Below are 18,595 nucleotides of genomic sequence, written 5' to 3' on the forward strand. Positions count from 1 at the left end.
TTGCGAAAATAAGGATAAATACCTCAAAATGTTGGCTGCCCCAATATTGCTGAACGAACAAAAAGTATTTGATTTGTTTTTCAGAAATGGATTTAAGTTGGTTGAGTGGCGTGTAATGATCTAGATATACATAAATAAAATGCATATGAAAGTACATGTAGTAGTATCATATATTCAATTCCATTCGTTCTCAAATATTTGAAATCTGTACAAGTAATTTTTAATGTATTTCAAGTTCAAAATACGTTGGCATGAACTTAGAAGTTACCCTCTAGACCAAGTCGTTTTTCGCTGTTGAAAAAGGAATTTGATATTTTGTGATAAAAGAATTTCAATAAGTTTTCTGTTAATAGGTTGCTATGAACACACTGTAAATAATAGATTTGACTATGGGTGAGTTTCCCTGGACGTAAAGTTCGCCTTTTCGTCACTTCAATAATTATCGTATAGTCAATTATTATCAAATGTCGTCGACGTTAAATTCATAAATTCTACATTATTTCCTATAATGTTCATGTAACTTCCTTGTTTCTGAGTTTTGATGAAAATTCCCTCTCCCCTTCCACAGCCTAAATTTTCTTCCTTGACAGGAATTCTTCTATTATGTTCTTGTAGAAGCACAAATTACTGAAGTTGGGGTCCTTGAAGGTACCTATAAGCACTTGTCTCAACTCCTTTCGTACTTGTAAGACTAGAAAGGTTCCATAAAACTATGTCTTAGATTGGAGAAATGGTTTAGAACAATGGTCGCCGTAACTTTATGGGACTGAGTGACATCATAAATTATCAACCTTAGTGTGAGCTACCCAACAAAGTAGTCAAGTAAAGCCTATTATTCTTTAAACCACGCAGTTCTTTATCACGTTTAAATATATGCCTTTTTAATTTATGTCAACAAATTAACAAAATATTTTAATCAGAAAAACATGGTTTACTTTGAGAGGTGGAAAGTTCTTTTGCCAACAATTTTTTTTTTTTTTTTTTTTTTTTTTTTTTTTTTTTTTTTTTTTTTTTTTTTTTTTTTAGTGTTAGGCTCATAGTTTGTAGCGGCAATTGAAATCTAGTTGTTAAAATATTTGTCAGTCAACCAGTTTCTCAACTTGTTTTTATTGAACACATCATGCTGGAAAATGAAATCTCTCACAGATATGCTGAGCAGAACATTGCTTTCGCTCGTAAACCCACGTAAACCAAAATTGGAAATTTTTGCTTAGGTACAAACGACCGAATAATTTTGTATTGTTTGAAGTGAATACTTTTAAAGGGATGTCGCTTTGAAAATTAGTCAATTCTGTTTCCACTGCAGTGCTGTTTTCTTCAAAAGGCTGAATGACACAAGTGAAGAATTCTTCAGAATCAATCTCTCAAAAGGCAGATATGACGAGCTGTGGTACAATTGAAATGTTTTTGAAATTTTGAAAGCTTTGATTGAATTGATTCTTCAGGTCTGAAAGAATTGCGATAGGTTCTTTTTTTGTTATAAGTAGGTTTTGGAAGTCCTGTCAAAGGTCTGCTTCAAACAATCGAAGTGTTTCCACTCACCCTGAATAAGATTTTTTCCCTACAGTTTCAGCATTTCTATGAATAACACCACATCTGAAATGGTTCCACCAATATTTTTATCTTTGCATTGAAGCTGAAAGTTAAGTGAAATTAGCAAGTTATCACTATGCTAGCATTGTAAATCCAGACAGAGTCATGAACAAGTCTCTGAAGTGCTTGAACTGTTATTCTATTTATGACTTTAAGAACTTAATGACTGCTTTAGTCATATTGCTCATATTCAGAAACTTGCCCCATAATCACTGCTGGTGTACTGTGCAAAGATGAGACAGAAATCTACGCTCGTATCTTTATTCGGTGAATATTTTTCTGTGGACTGTTCTCTTCTTGTTTCTGTTTTGACTGCTATATTTGGGTATTTTTTATGAACTTTGTAAATTAAATTTATTTTTGAACTCCAATAGTTTATATATAACCTTCAATGCTTTCAGGAATTGCAATTGAAGACCTATTATCGGCCAAAGAGCTTTATTATAAAACTTTGTTAGCTCTTGGTGATTGGACAAAAATTGTAGCATTTAGCCGGCAAATGATTAATCAGGATGACCCAGGGAAATGGAAACTAAGGCTTGCACATGGCATTGCATGTAGTGAAGAAGAGAACCAAGCTCTTGGTCTGAATAGAAACGAAAAATTGTTGAACTCGGTGCTTATTTTGTGTGAACAGGTAGGCAATGAAGGGAGTTCTATTTTGTTCTTGAAATCTTTGAAAATTTTTTAACCTACAAATTTATGGTGATTCAAGGTTTTTGTAGATTTATTGGAAGATCAGCTGGGTTTCTCCAGGTTTCCAACTTTTTCTTTTAGACCGACTCCATGTTTCATTATGAGTCTTTTTGTTCATATAAATTATTTTTTTAGGTCAAATTAAAATATCTTCTTTTTTCATAGTCTGTAATATAAGTGGGCGTGGAAAGAAGTTTGAGACATTTTGAAAGAATATGAAGATTTCTTTGCTTCAGTTAATCTGAATTATGAATAAAACTATCTACCAAGATAGTTCTACTAAAATCACCTTTTTTTTGCTGATATCAATGACTGTGACTCAAAGGATTTTTCAATAATGGTACAGGAACGATTAAGACCCCTACACATTTCAACTTTGATAAATTTGTGCTACTCAGTAGTGTACTATGGTAAAGCACCCTATTTTCAAAAGTCACAAATATAAACAAAGAAGTGTACTTTTGAGTTATTGTAACTTTCAATACTTTCAGAGTTTCATTGGCCAGATGTAACTACAATCTCGCATCAAAAGTATACTATTTATGTCAAGATGTGATACTTGTCATTCGTAATAAAGCAACCCTAGTATATAGAATGGCAAGAATCGGCTGTGCCCCAAGTAAATCTATAGCTTGTCTAGGATAGGTTGAAGAATGTACGCTTTAACCTGCTAAAGATTGATTTTTACCATGCTGGAAATCACAAATCTATTGTCGGTTATGCCCCTTCATTGGTTTCCCTCTGTTGACACTTAGGGGAATTGGGCTTTTGCCTTAAAAACGGGTAGGATGTAATTTTCTTCCAGCATATTCCGATCTTAATCCGAAAAGTAGTTTTTACTGTCTTGATTATTTACTGAGCTTCTTCTCAAAGCTGTGTGTCGTGTTTTGGGTGACAAAATAATCAGCACTCATTTTACCATTAGCCTGGAAATATTTATGTTTAAGCTTTTTGACAGAGTGATAGGTTCTATGAGTTCTGCACATATGGCCTAACTGAGCTTGACTTGTCTTCAATTCTGATAATAGTATCTTTTATAGCTAATGATGATTATAGCTAACGGTTTTTTTTAACGATGAAGAGATGAAAAATGAGGATCTCTGGCGAAGATATAGTGAGGGATCAAACTAAACACACATTTTGAGGGCTTGGGTTGAACTATGTCTACGAGGATGACTTAATCCCCCACGGTCCCCAGGGGAAGGGCTGCAAGTTGTGAACTTTGCCCGTTGTTTACATTTAGTATTGGTTATTGGGAAGTATACACACTTTCAGGGGGATTTTTTCTTGTGGGGGGGGGGAGAAGGTTACGTGGGAGAATCTTTCCATGGATGAATTTTCATGGGGGAAGGGAATTTTCCAAGAAGGGGGTGCCAGATTTCCCAGAATTATTTAAAAAACGATCGAAAATTAAATAAAAGAAACAAGTTTTTTCGATCGAAAGTAAGGAGCAACACTAAACCCAAAACGAACAGAAACTATCACGCATATGTTCCAAATTATCTTAACAAATTGCGAAAATTGAACGTTCCGCCAGATGAATTCTGGTAAAAAAAAAATATCATCGTCTCCTCCCGTCACATAGCTTCAATACTTTTGGATATTCTGCTAAAAATAGAGGTTTTTATGGTCGGGAATACACCACACCCGAGAAATTTTTAATTCAATCCTTTTTTTTCTAGCAATTGAGGTCATAAATATGTTTCCAAAAGGATGTATACAGTTCTGAATTTCTGATAGAATTAGATATCTGCGAAAACCAACCGGTATATATAATGCACAGGTGCTAGTTCTTTTAATTTGATTCAGATTATTCGCAGCATCCAATGATTTATTTGCAAAACCATTGAGTCAATTTGTTTTTGATTTTTTTATTTATCTCGGCTTTCGGTTTGATTTTTGGTTGCATTAAAAAAAAATCATTAAGAATTTGTGCACCTTTTTTTTTATTTCAGGTTCCTGGCAACAATGGCTCATCTGTTGAGGCAGCAGTACAAGTATTATTGGGTAATCCTGGCAAAGCACTTCAGATTTTAAAACTAAAGCCTCTTCCGGAAGTTGACCTCGAGCGAGCACTTGTTCATGTAAAAGTATGGATAGCGAAAGATGAATCTGAAAAAGCCCTATCTCTTTGTGAGGAAATTCTTGAAGATTTTTGTGATTGGAGAGCCTTTCTCTTCAAGGGAAAGCTGCTCCTGGGAAAAGGAGATAGTGAAGCAACTACAGTACTGGATAATGTAATTACACCTTAGGTGTTCATTGTTTAATTTACAAGAGACTTATCCACAAAGGTAGCGAAAAGGGATGAAATGCGCTAGTGCAAAAAGAAATTGAATTCCCCAGGGGAGGGGTTAGATCTGTAAAAACGGTTTCGTTATTTTATTACGAAACCGATTTACTGTGTGGAGGTGCCATACATCTTAACTATCGCCATATAGCGAAAAAAAATGTAATTTAAATAGCGAATTTGGTGCATTAATTTGATGCATTAAATATTCGAGAAATATATGTGAATATATTCTATTTTTGAACCGAAATTACCATAAATGAAAACACTTATCTAATAAATCAGATGGGAATTTTCGCTGTGTAAGTTTTCCCAATTTTGTATCTTTATATATGGAGATGGAGGCCATAAATAGATTTAGACAAATGTCATAAGGATGCTTTGTAGGTTACACAATGTTTTCAAATAACTTTAATTGTTATAAATAATAATAAACACTTTATAAGTGATTATGATTTTTCTGCATTTAGAATCGCAATATTTTATTTTCCTTGAATGATCTGTCATAACTTAGTTAGCATTTCTATAAAATAAAACTGTGTTTTTGCATTTCAATATTTAAAGCTAATACGAGCATTCCAATATACGCAACATTTAAACAAAATAAAACGACAACAAAACCTAAGTAGTAAATGCTACTTCAGAATTAGCACAGTTAAACAAAAGTGTGTCAATCTAAAGTCTGTGATCGCTTAATGTACATGTGCAATTTCTACATGTTCATGCACTTTTTTCTATTAATTTTTCTATTTATTATTTTGAAATGAAAATTAGTTGATTATCTTTGTACTTAAAATTATTAATATTTGCAAGAGAGTAATTTTCACAAAAATAGGCATATGCTATCTTTCTTCTCTCTATCCCTGTGGTTCACCACTGCTGTCTTTAATGTTATTTGGCACTCTTCTGCTGTTGAATTGAGGAGGCACTCTAACGCACTTCTAACGCACTTCTAACGCACTTCTAACGCACTTCTAACGCACTTCTAACGCACTTCTAAACGCACTTCTAACGCACTTCTAAACGCACTTCTAAAGACTATATTGCACACTTGACAAATTAAAACGTATTTTACAAGGTTCTGCCTTTATTTTATCAAGGAATCAGATGTTTTATATCCCTAATCGTAACCTTCGATTTATTGGAACTGTGGAAAACGCAGACTTTTGCTTCTGGATGGCTGAACTTTGGTCGCTGACACTTATAACAGAATATTTTTAGGGGTGAGGGGGTGGGGTCAGGTATAGAAATATTAGACTAATGTAAACTTAGGCTGATATTTTTCAGAGTGGATGATCCTTTGAACTGAAGTCGGAAGATTTTCTTACCTAATTTGCTGTCTGAATGTTGTATTGTTCAAAATATTTATATGAAAAACATGCTGATAATACCAGCAATTCAGTGCTGAACCAACCCGCCTGAGGCTAACACAACTGAGCACGCTCCTTCTCCATTCCGATCTATTCAAAGCCCCCTTCTTTACCCCCTCCCAAGAAGCTCCAATTTCTCTTGAATATTTCTTTACGACCTTTTACCATCCCTACGGGATGAACTGTTTTTCGCTGGGCTCTAGATGCTTGGCCGAAAATGATGATCTTTTACAATTTGTTGTCCTTCATCCACAGAACGTGTCGAAATTATTTTTTTACGTAAACGTAAAAACATAAAATCATAACGTGAAAAACATATAAATAGAGCTATATATATATATATATATATATATATATATATATATATATATATATATATATATATATATATATATATATATATATGTAACATAAAGAGAAAAATAAAACATTCTAAACTAAAAACTCCAAAATTTCCTAGTTGCTACAGCCTATTCTAATCACAGGCTATGAAGTTGAATCCTGAAAGTTGGGAAGCGAAAATGTTAAAGGCAGAAACTTTACTGACAGCTGGGCAATATCAAAACAGTTTGAAACTCTTCCATGAAGCTCTACTTTTGAGGCCTACTGGAAAAATCATTTTTGAGAAAGTAATGGAAATTTGCTCCAAGCTGAATGATATAAAGACCGAGATTGACGCATTGCAAATTTATTGTGCAAAGTCACACGATTTCACTGCTCTTCTCCGCTTAGGAATCAGGAAACTGGAAACTGAAGACCAAAACGGTGCCATACATGCTTTGCAGGTAATTACGAAGATTTTAATTTAATTACCTTAAGCTTGATTCTTGTAATATCAAATGATATTGACAGTCTGTATGCACTTAGTATGTTTTGATTTAGTTCAACTTTTCCTTCAAATTTCCTCAAATTTTTACCTCAGTATCCTCATTCTTAGTAGTAGTTACCATATTAGCGGTAGTAGTAATACTAGTAGTAGTTACAGTAATAGTAGTAGTAGTAGCGTTCAAAAATTGCCGTTTTTGGTCAATTTACCATCCCCTCATCATTCATTGAATGTTCCATTTTAATACCCTTATCCATTCCTCAATTATGGCATTTTGACAACCTGTATGCACACAACGTGTTTTGATTTAGTTCAACTCTCCCCTTAACATAATCTGAAAGCACCAAGGAAGCAAGCTGTCCTTGGTCTTTTAGAACACTAAAGGTTAAACATAGCCTCTTTCAAATTTACAAATACTATTTGTAAACAATGGACGAATGAATAACTTACAGCCCTTGCCCCGAAGGCTGTGGGACGTGGGGGTCACCTTTTCAGAGACATAGTTTCTTTGGACCTTTCAACTATGCTGAAGAAAATCGCTATTTCTAAATATCGATTGGATGTATTTGGGAAATTAAAGGGCGTTGGAGGGGGATTGGTTGCCCTCCAATCACTTTAGACTCTTAAAAAGGACACTACAATTTTCAAGTTCCAATCGAATGAGCTCTGTTTGAAGGTTCTTCAACAAATTTTTCTATACGAAGTGTCTTGGTGAAAAAAAATATATAATAATAATAGTACATTGTGCCCACGTCGGTCTTTACTTATGCTATTTATTTACACTATTGCCCTGCCTATGATTGAATAATATTTCTGTCTAAATTAATGGCTGATTATGAATAAGATTAAAAGTGATGTGATGTTTTATTTTTATAGTTTTATTGAATTTTTGTGTATATTTTCCAAGACTGCTCTGCGTCTGAAAACAAGAGATAATTCAGTATGGACGCTTTTGGGTGATGCATACATGCTTCGTGGCTCTTTTGAATCTGCTGTGAAAGCTTTACAGCGATCTATTGAAATTGAGGCCACGCCTGAGGCAGTTTGTTTACTTGGAAAAGCACATTTGGCTCTTAATGAGCCCGAGGAAGCTGCCAAAGTAATCAAAGAAGGAATGGAGATGTTTAAGGAAGGTAATTTCTTGTTACGCCGTTAATTTTTTTTGTCCTTTTTTAGCTCTTTTGCTAATCCATAGTGTTTTTAACGAATTTATGGTTTAAATCGGCTGATCAGTAATATATCCTGTGGTTCTGGAATTTGGATTAAAATAAATTTTTTTTCTAAGATTTAATTTTTCCATCTTTTAAAAGAACTGGTGAATTCATTTGATACATACTTTAGTCATGTTTTTTTTTCATTTATTTCTGCACTTTATTACCTTTATCGTATCGTTTAGTCTATTATCTATGTGATTTTTAGGTCGAGCATGTACACATAAGGAGGGAGAGGAGTTCAGGTCCGAGAACATGTAGTGAAACTTTACTCAGCATAATTTATATTTTTTTTTCAAAATTTGTGTCCTTTTGCATCTTTTCATAATTAACATGAAAAAGTGTTAATGAAAAATGTGATTTTTTTGTAATTTTCTTCACTTGAGCTTACGGAGCTCTATTTGGCTCCAATTTCATTAGGAATATTACGATTTTGGTAAAATACCTTTATTCCAATCAAGCCGTACCTGACAGTCTTACGCGTAATGAATTTAAACTAACTTAAAAAAAAAATTATAGGGTAAAACGGGGTGAAACAAAAACATTTAACAAGACAAATTTGAAACAAGCAAAAATTACTATAAAGCAATAAATGTGTCCTAAACCATAGCAATCAAAATGGACAGTCGGTTCGAACCTAAAATAAACATGACACACTCCGAATAAATTAAAGATAACTAAAACCGATAGAAATTAAAATGAATAATTAGGTCAAACTTAAACCAACAAAATTAAAATACTTAAAAATGGGGGCCATCGTCCCCTCGAAGTCTCCAAAAGTTGGAGTGTCTTTTCCTCTTTATTAAAAACGATATATGTTTTGAGAAGAAAAAAAAATTCTTAAAATAAATAAATCTTTGCCTCACAATTTTAAAAGGGCTCTTTGTTCGTCTTCGCTTTTCCTTTTGATTCCCTTCCATTCAAAACTTTAGGAAATTCATGCCTAAATTGAACTTCTAAAACGTCAAATGATAATTTATGAAGTGATCTGCTTAGTTTGCTGCAAGAGTCTTTTGAATCTGTGAATCAATGATCTAACCAATTTATTTTCAATACACCTCGCCGGAATGGATTTAAAAGGAAGAAAAAGCTGACGAATTTTTGGAATTTAGGCGAGTGAAATATATTGACTGTTTGAAATATACCGATATAGTCCATTGGAAGGAATTTTTGGATTCTCACAAAGTTTGGATTCTCTCGCACTCTCTTAGATTTCTCTCTCTTTCTCTTTCTCTTCCTTTCTCTCTCCCTCTCTCTCTCTCTTTCTTTTTTTCTCTTTCTCTTCCTTTCTTTCTCTCTCTCTCTCTCTCTCTCTCTCTCTCTCTCTCTCTCTCTCTCTCTCTCTCTCTCTCTCTCTCTCTCTTTCTCTCTCTGCTCTTTTACCACTTTTTTATTAGTAGGACCACTTGCCGACTTTTTCTCTAATCATATAGATTGAGAATTATTGTATAATTCCGGTTCAAACAAGGTTCAACATACCCAACTATTTTCTAAAATCTGATGGAAGGTGGGCAGGAGTTGTCGGAGGAGCCATCACCTCACCTCACCTAGTTTAAGGTAGTACATCGAAAAATCGCGTCACTATTTCCCTTCCGTGAGAAGAGGAGACATAGGAAGACGTGGCCCTGTCTTTTGCGTTATGCTGGCTGAATATCATTGTATATATCAGATTTGTGCAATATAGAATAGAATAGAATAAACTCCCAAGAAAATTTAAACAAACATTATATTAATCAAACATTAAATATTAGTCGTGTCAATATTATTAAAATGACGGGTAAAATACGGGACTAATGATTTACAATATCTCTCAGTACTATAGGCTGAGCAAGTGAGTAGCTGTGGACAATTCCTTTTTATTTGTCGGAGTCTAGTAACTGGTCCTTCAGTTGGGGGGCTCTCAAGGTTGGGTAGTAGACGACAATGAGTTGGGGAATTCAAACAATTTAGTCCAAATCTATCTGTTAAGCAATGTCCACGACTGTCAAGTGAGTCCAAATTGAGTTGTTTCAATGTATCCTCGTATGTTGAGTAGTTTTGTCCAAGTATAATTTTTACAGCTTTTTTTTGTATCGTCTCAAGTCTATCTGTTTGATCTTTTGTCAATCCCGGATGCCAAGCAGGGCATGCATACTCAAGAGAAGGTCTAACATAGCTGCCAAATATGATATTTTCCTAGTTTTGTGATAAAACGATGGCAGCGGAAGAGGAGTAAGTGCAGCTAGTGAACCTGCTCGTCCTTGAACCAGGTTAGGACCTAGCTCGCTTTTGCACCAAGTTGTTCTGTAGCAATGATTTGATTTATTTTTACTCTGAGCTTGTACTTATTGTTCGTTTTCGTAGTGAGTACGGACTTGACTACGTAAACATTTTCTCTTATTTTAAAGGTTAAAGATTTTATTTACATTGTCTCCCAATAGATTGTTAACAGCATTGGAGCTTGAAGAAATTTTTCGATTATATCTAATTTAGTTAAATAGCTCTTAGTTTTGAGAATTAGTGGCGGACTACAGTTCTAACCTAAATTTTCGTTAATTGACCTTGAAATCCTTTCTGAAACGGTAACAGAGTCTTAGTATTCAGTAAAACTTTGAATTGCTATAAATTGGCATGCTGCATTGATTATTGTTATATCTCATAACTAATAAGTGATTAACTTCTCTTGTGATCTTCTTTTCTGTTCCAAGTAAAAGAAAAATAATCTTTTGTCTAACTTGTAGGTATGGAAAACCATGTTCGGATTCTATTCTTTGAGGGACTTGCTGAAGCTCAGTCCTTAATCGCTGAAGAAGCAATGAAAACGTCTCGTTTTGGAAGGTCTATGGAATACTTCCTTTTAGCGTTCAATAATTATGAAATATTGACCCGAGAGTGTCCTGAGAATCTACTTGGCTGGAATGGAATTGCTAGAGTCTCTAAATATATCGCGGAACTTGAACCTACGAAACTTCTTGAAGATGTTCTTAAAAACGAAGGCCAACAAGCAGCATTTGATGTTTCGATTGGGTATTTGACTTTCTTGAAATTTTAATATTATGTCATAAGTTTAGAATTTCAAGATATTTAAACATTACCGTAATAAACCTTGTCCTGAGGACCACAGCAAAGACTGCGGCGGACCATGGCATCAAATTTTATGGTAAAATTCCTAGACTTAGATTATTCTTATGGTCTGAGTATCCATGATTAAATAATGGTGAAGCTGTAAGAAAAGGTATGGAAAAATGATAAGCTTTTTGACAATTTGGATGTAAAGCAAGATATATTTTGCAAGGAGGAGATACGATTTAAAGTAATAAGGTAATAACAAAAAAAAAATAAAGTAAAAGTAAAATATAAAGTAATACAAAAAAATATAAAGTAATAATAAGTAATAAAGTAATAACAAATAATAAGACTTGAGGTGCTTATACTGCGGTAAATGAATTTGAAATATGATGGCTAAGAAGCTAGAGATAAGATTCTGAATATCATAAATATGGTTCCTGAAAAAGAGGAAGTATGCAGGGATTTCAGGGAATGTTTAACCTAACCCCTTTAAGAAAGATGATAAAAGCGATTCGGGGGGACCCAGTGATAAAGTTTGGGGGGAGGTGGATAAATTGACTGAGGGATGGTAGTACTGGCTAAAAAATATAAACACATTTTTTAGAGTATAAGGTACATTCTTTATTGAGACAACACTGTAAATATGTGATTATAAAATAAAATCGAGCCGTTTTTTTTGGGCTAGTTTCTCCAAAACGTCTTCTGCATTGACCAGATCATCCTTGTGTATGGATAATAAGGCCAGTCTATTAAGCCGTTCCTGACCTGAGGCATTCCTGGCACAAGATTTCACTCTTCTAAGGGTATACAAAGAACGCTTGCCCGTAGCCGTAGTGATGGGAATAGTTGCACCAATCTTCAAAATCGACGTAGGGTGGAAAAAATGTTCTTATCACGTTCTTTTAGGCACGTTATGAAATATTTTGTTGCCACGTTTCCTGACAATATCCACATTCTCCTTCACAGCTGTCCGAATCAAGATACGAAAATTATGCTTCTCAGTATTTTTACTCCGGAAATTGCACCAAAAATGTCTTTTTCGGGGCCATGTAACACTATATGAGAGAGTTAACATGACGAATTTACCAAGAGCACATACATGTGATCAAGAACTTTAAAATATGTCATTAAACATCTCTATGATGTTGCAGTGCTAGTCAGCCCCCCACTTTTGAAGCTTACTTGGGGGATGTGAGGAAAAGTATACAAGAAGGAGGAATATGAAAAATCAGATTAAGGGTTTTCGACCAAGAAGATAACGACGGTACCAATTACATGGTTACTAGTATTTCCACTCCAGCTACTGCACCAAAGAGTGCCACTTTTGGAGTAGTACGGCACTGGCGTGTTGTTGATACGAATTTATAAAAATAAAGTAAATATAAAAGCTGTCTTTAGATGAGAATCTTCAACACCTTTCTATCACGTTGTAGTAGCCTGGTAGTTCTTTTAGTCAGCAGACGATTTATGAAAAATATTAAGGGGGCTGGGAGGGGGAAATTTAGAAGAGGAGGGATGGTTTGCAACCGTTGAGCTTATAATAGTAACTATAGTAGTTAATTTGAGATAATGAGATTATAATATACACTTTTTATTCTTCCCAGGCTTTCTGTTCCGGAAATGGCACCCAAAGTGCACTTTTGATGGGTATATGAGCCTTAAACAGCTTTCTATGATGCTCCATTGCCCTGTCCAGACTTTCCATTCTAAAAATGAAGCCTAAGTTACCCTTTTAGAGTGTCATGTGGTGCTTTACAATGGCGTTATCAAGTAGAATTTTAAAAAGATCAATTAGATACGAAACTTAACTTTGAATTGAGCCCTTAAACGGTTTTCTATGATGTTCCAATGCCCCCCTATCGACGAAGAAAAAGGAAAGAAAAAAAAGGATACATCAGAGCTACCAATGCAAAAAATTATTTTTCTTGTTGTTCAAGGTTGAGGGTTTTAAGTCTCCAGCACAGGGTTTTTGACAATATTGAATCTATTAATGTACTTTTCGTTTTGATCCGTCATCATTTTAAGGGTGTTTCAGGCTCTTTTGAGAATTTCTGTAAATTTATTCTCAAAATAATATTTTGAGAATAAGATTAATTTAAATGACAATTGTAGTTCCTGTAGGTACTCGTTGATTGCCACTAAGATTGGCTGTAGGTACTCGTTTAACTGACCATATGTCAAACAGTAAGCTCTATGATAAATGTAGCTTGAACCCACTCTTCGCATCCTGCTTTTGATAAGGCCGTGTTTTACCGTGAAGGGTGATAGATTGCAAGAAGCTGTGTTTTTTGGCCATTAATCTGAGACCAAAAAAGCTGGTTGTCCCTGAATGAGGTATGAAGAGGTCATAAGAAACGATTTGAAGGAAACCGAAACTTCACCGGAAGGGTAAAATGTGAAGCTTTGAACAGATTGTGGCTGAGGAGGAGCACGCGCAGCCGTGTGGGTCTCAGGGAGGTTACTGCTGCAATTTTTTAGTGTTTCCTAGATACAAAACTTATCGAAATGAATAAGTTTTTGGAGGTTCTCAGGGATCATAGTGCAAGAATAGCTTGAGAATAAATGTTAAGAAGACTGAATCGCTTAGAGTAGGAAAAAATGGGGCAAAGGTGAAGTTAGGTACAGGGAATGTGGACCAAGTGGGAAGCCTCACTTACCTTGGTAATACTCAGTTACCTGGAAATATCTTACCTGAAAAAGGTTTTCCAGAGGAAATGTGTAAGTTAGTCCTAGGTACTCTTTTGACAAACCGGTGTATGAACAATTAGTTGTAAGAAAAGTATGGTTTGCCCACTTTTTTTTTATGGATATGAAGGATGATAGGTTTCCAAATATTATGCTATTTGCATATCCATCTGGGACAAAAGGAAAAGCAGGACGGACTTGAATTGGATGAGAAGAAGTAACAAGCAAGGATTTTGAACTTCATGGGAGGTAATAAAAAATGACACTCGAACTTCGGTCTGGTAGGAGCTTACGCACCTCAGACTGCATAGTACTGCGTTAAAGTACTACTAGTAGTAGAGCAGTAACTTACATGATGAAACGTTTCATCAAAGGAGCGACTGTTGTATGATTAATAATTAAGCAGGCACTTATTGAGGAATTTAGTATTACTACATTATATAAACATACAACGTATGAATAGATATTAACAATAGAACTGTGAGAATTTTTGTTACTAAGGTCAAATTATAAAAATGAAAGCACAAATTGTTTTTAGTTTTATTAAAAAGAAACATGTATTGTTTTAGCTTTTAGATGCAATTCACCAATGCAAAGTAGTCAGTTGGCTTAATAAACTGATTATCTTGGAAAATAAAAAAAAACATAGAAATGTTTCTATTTGAAAGTAAAACAGTTCAAAATAGGGATGATACCTTTTTATTGACAGTGAATAGATATAAAATTATTTAACTGGATATTCCAGAGTTTTACTGCTGATGACGAACACTGTATATGTGTTCGAAATATCCAGTTAAATAATTTTATATCTATTCACTGTCAATAAAAAGGTATCATCCCTATTTTGAACTGTTTTACTTTCGTCATGGAAAGGCAGTGTGGTCTTCGAAGTTATCTACGTTTCTATTTGTAGAAAATATTATGAAAAGATAGCCGTTTAGTTGTTGAACTAAAATCTAAATTGTTCTTTACATTTAAAGCTGACAAAGCATGTATACTAACAAATCAAGTTTTTGAACCTTAATTAGCTGAGCGCATGGAAGAGAGCTGTGAACTTGGCTACTAGTAATAAAGATCCTAAAAACCAATAATGCTTCATAAGTGAAAATGATTTCCATGCCATAATGACTGCTAACACTACACACCCTATTAAAATGGAACGGCTGAAACTAAATTTCTTTTAAAAATACTTTTTTCAATTAGTCGATTCTTCTAAAAGCTAATAGTTTTTTCTAATAGTTTTTTAATAGTCTTGTTAACATCGTAACCTTGATTTCCATTTTTCTCTATAAAACAGAAGATATTTTATTATGTTAAAATTATGTTAAGAGCTCCTGTAAAATGAACGCCCTGAAGTACTTTTAAAATATACCTTTGATAAGATCAAATGAGATGTACATGACTGTTTGAATATACGTACCTATAGACTTTCGCGCTTGGTAAGTGATTCCGGCTCTTTTTTTTTCTCAAGTCACTAAATACAAACTAATAAGGGACTTTCCCCTATTCATTCAAAATGCAGCTTGGAAATTTGCCGCACTGAACATGTATTTGCTTTTCTTATGTCGTGTCTCATAGGAGCCATTAAAACAAGTCTTTCTTCGAAAATTGATGAATACCAATTGACTAGTATGACACAACTTCTAATTTTCAGACCAAAGAGTAACAACAATTTATAGTTACCCATACACTTTGGCCCAGACATGATGAGAGATTTAGGACTGATAAAGACGGCTTACGCTAGAACGGAATAAATTATGCTAGAACGGAACTATTTATGATGGGGCTAATTTTGAATAATTCAATATTAATAAATCTGTCTAAAGATTCAAATTTTGCTAGTATATACATAACAAAGCAATATTAATAGGGAGCAAAAATCTATGAAAACATTTGGGCTGCAATTAACCTCCGTTTTCCCCATAAAATAGAATCAATAATAATTATAAATACGATTAACATTTTAAAAAGAAGATGTTCTATTAGTCCCTGGATTGTCTATACCAGCCATAATATCTGTTCTAGAGACCGACCTTAAGATATGAAAGACCCTTCATGGTGGTTCCGCGTGCCTCATTATATAGAAGAAAAAGAACGATTATATCGGTGTCTTTCTAGCATTGCTTAATGATGTAGATGAAAAGACTTGAAAAAGGCTATGCTTTGAAATGATGCCTTCTAAGCTGCACCTCTAATTTATTTTTAGATGCTGGAAGAAATCACTAGAGCTTGAGCCCACTTGCTCCGTCTCATTGCGCAACCTAGCTTTAACTTATTTAAGTAAGGCCATTTTCAGCTCTGGAGCTAATGAAGTGCCAGAGCTTTTTGAACTGTCTGTTATGACTGCTGTAAAAGCAGTTGAGGCTCAATCTGGTGTCCCTGAAAACTGGCTTTCTCTTGGACTGACTTCCTATTGGAAGGGTAAAATTCACAATTTTTTTCTCTTTTGCTACTTAAACAGTAGATGCATTTGCTACGTCTCTTATTGATGTTAACAGTGATCAAACATTCTATTAGAATAAAAGTAGTTGCAATCGACACTTTATTTACAATTACTTTATTTTAAGCTGGATTTTGTGTATTTTAACACTCCTTTTGACATTGAACGTTTTAAGTAATGTAATTTTCATATAGAAGTGCGTTTAACGGGGTATGTGGAGTTCACAGGGTGATCAGTGCCAGTATTATTCACTGCTTACTGTTTATTCCTCTTTTTTTTTTTTTCTTGCTTTAGAAATATTTAGTGAACGAACATATGTATATGTGTGAAAAAATGCGCGCTGTTTTTTTTTCTTTGCAGAGCAACTTTCAAGTTAGAAGATTAAAATTGCTCTTTACCCACCACAATTAGTGTGATTTTGTATTGAACTATTTAAGGCGTAACTCTGATAGTAAATTGTTTAAGGAACTGTTATTATATTTTATTTACTAAAGTTTTATGTTCCTAAACTTGTGGCGCCACGTATAATTGAATATTTGATTTGCCGCTTGGCTTTTGTTAAGGTTTTAGATGACGTTGAACCTTCTTTTAAAAAGAATTAATAGAGAAACTTTTAGGGGTTACTTCCCCAAAACGATAAATCCGAGTCGAAGTGCAACATCGAATGAAGCTGTTTTAAGTACTCTGGTCTCGGCTTGCCAACTTCAAGATAATTGGATCGATCTATGAACATTTGTATCTATCTTGTCGGTTGGACAATTTAGGTCACAAAGTTCTAGAAAAGTAGATGAATTTATGTACTTGTAGAATTGTTCATTATTGAATCAAATAAATACAATAGCATTTTTCCTTCCAATGGTTCAATAGATGGAATTATGGTTAAAAACTCTTTGGACTGCGGTTAAAACCAGCCTGACGCAATGAGTTACCTTTAAGGGAAACAGCTCATGAGATAATTATTTTCAAGAAACTGACAAAAACATATCGGGCTTCGTTTGCCTCCGTTAGCTTTGGGCTGCTGTGAGTTGTTAGTAATATTAGCAAAAGTAGAGATACTTTTTTACGTCTTTGTTGGTATTGGCGGAAAAATGTTGCGTCTCAATCAATCTGTCAATCATGTATTAATACAAAAAAAAAAAAAAAAAAACAAGAAAAACTACTCAGACATAAGAAAGTTACATGGCCCAAAAAGTCTGAAGATTGTTAATTACTTTGTGAGTACAGTTTGGAACACAAAAACGTGCAATCAAATTTTTTTTTGCAACTGAAATTTGTTACTTAAACGGTTATCAAGTGATGAGATCGATATCTTGAAAATGGATGAATATTCGTCGTTACTAGAGGTACAAAAGTTACCTAAGAACATAAATTTAACTTGTCTTCCACGAATGCTTCCCCTTTAGTATCCAGACTCTTCCCTAACTAATTTATTGAATTGGTTGGATATTTAGCCCGACACAATAAGGCCCTGTCTTTTACGATGATCTTAAACTAAATTGTGTAACCCTTTGATTTAAGAAATAAAATAAAAATTGGGCAAAATGTTAAAAAATTAAAAAAGATTTTAGAAGGAAATTGTGAGTGATTTTCAAATCATTTCAAATCAAATTTGAATGATAAACAAATCAAATCATTTTGATTTGTTACTACAGTAACAAACTGTAGTGAGGAGCGACCCGGCTCAATAGTAACCAAAACTCTAAAAAGCGGAATTTTAACACCAATAGTTACATCAAAAGAATCGTATTTTTATGCTGATTTTAAATATTTAAGTTTCATCAAGTTTAGTCTTGCCCATCGAAAATTACGAGCCTGAGAATATTTGCCTTATTTTAGAAAATAGGGGGAAACACCCCCTAAAATTCATTGGATCTTAACGAAAGCCACACCATCAAATTCAGCGTATTAGAGAACGTTACTGTAGAAGTTTCAAGCTCCTATCTACAAAAACGTATAATTTTGTAATTTTTGCCAGAAGACAGATCACGGATGCATTTTTATTTTTTTTTTTTTTTCCCAGTGGTGATCCTATCGACCCGGTTGTCCTACAATGTCGCGAGGGGGCTCATTCTAACGAAAGTGAAAATTTCTTGTGCCCTTTTTAAGTGACCAAACTAATCGGAGGGCACGTAGGCACCCTCCCGCGCTCATTTTTTCCCAAAGTCACCGGATGAAAATTCTGAGATAGCCATTTTGTTCAGCATAGTCGAAAAACCTAATAACTATGTCTTTCGAGACGACATAATCCCCCACAGTCCCTGGGGGAGGGTCTGCAAGTTACAAGCTTTGACCATTGTTTACATATAGTAATGGTTATTGGGAAGTGTGCAGACGTTTTCAGGGGGACTTTTTCGTATTGAAGGGGGGCGGGGTACGTAGGTGGATCTTCCATGGAGGAATTTGTCATGAGGGAAGAGAACTTCCATGAATGGCCTGCAG

General features: G+C 34.4%; 1 protein-coding gene across 2 annotated transcripts in view; it reads left to right on the forward strand.

The window, feature by feature from the left end:
- The window catches only part of LOC136041920 (tetratricopeptide repeat protein 37-like), a 90,828-nt gene that overhangs the window by 34,190 nt on the left and 38,043 nt on the right, over nt 1-18,595 (forward strand). For both annotated transcript variants that reach the window (XM_065726720.1, XM_065726719.1), the window contains exons 8-13: nt 1,995-2,230; nt 4,245-4,526; nt 6,432-6,731; nt 7,680-7,905; nt 10,704-10,989; nt 15,923-16,137. In XM_065726720.1, coding sequence (XP_065582792.1) covers nt 1,995-2,230; nt 4,245-4,526; nt 6,432-6,731; nt 7,680-7,905; nt 10,704-10,989; nt 15,923-16,137 — 1,545 coding nt within the window. The remainder of the gene's footprint in view (nt 1-1,994; nt 2,231-4,244; nt 4,527-6,431; nt 6,732-7,679; nt 7,906-10,703; nt 10,990-15,922; nt 16,138-18,595) is intronic.

Source organism: Artemia franciscana, unplaced genomic scaffold (assembly GCF_032884065.1).
Source record: "Artemia franciscana unplaced genomic scaffold, ASM3288406v1 PGA_scaffold_49, whole genome shotgun sequence".
Taxonomy (NCBI): domain Eukaryota; kingdom Metazoa; phylum Arthropoda; class Branchiopoda; order Anostraca; family Artemiidae; genus Artemia; species Artemia franciscana.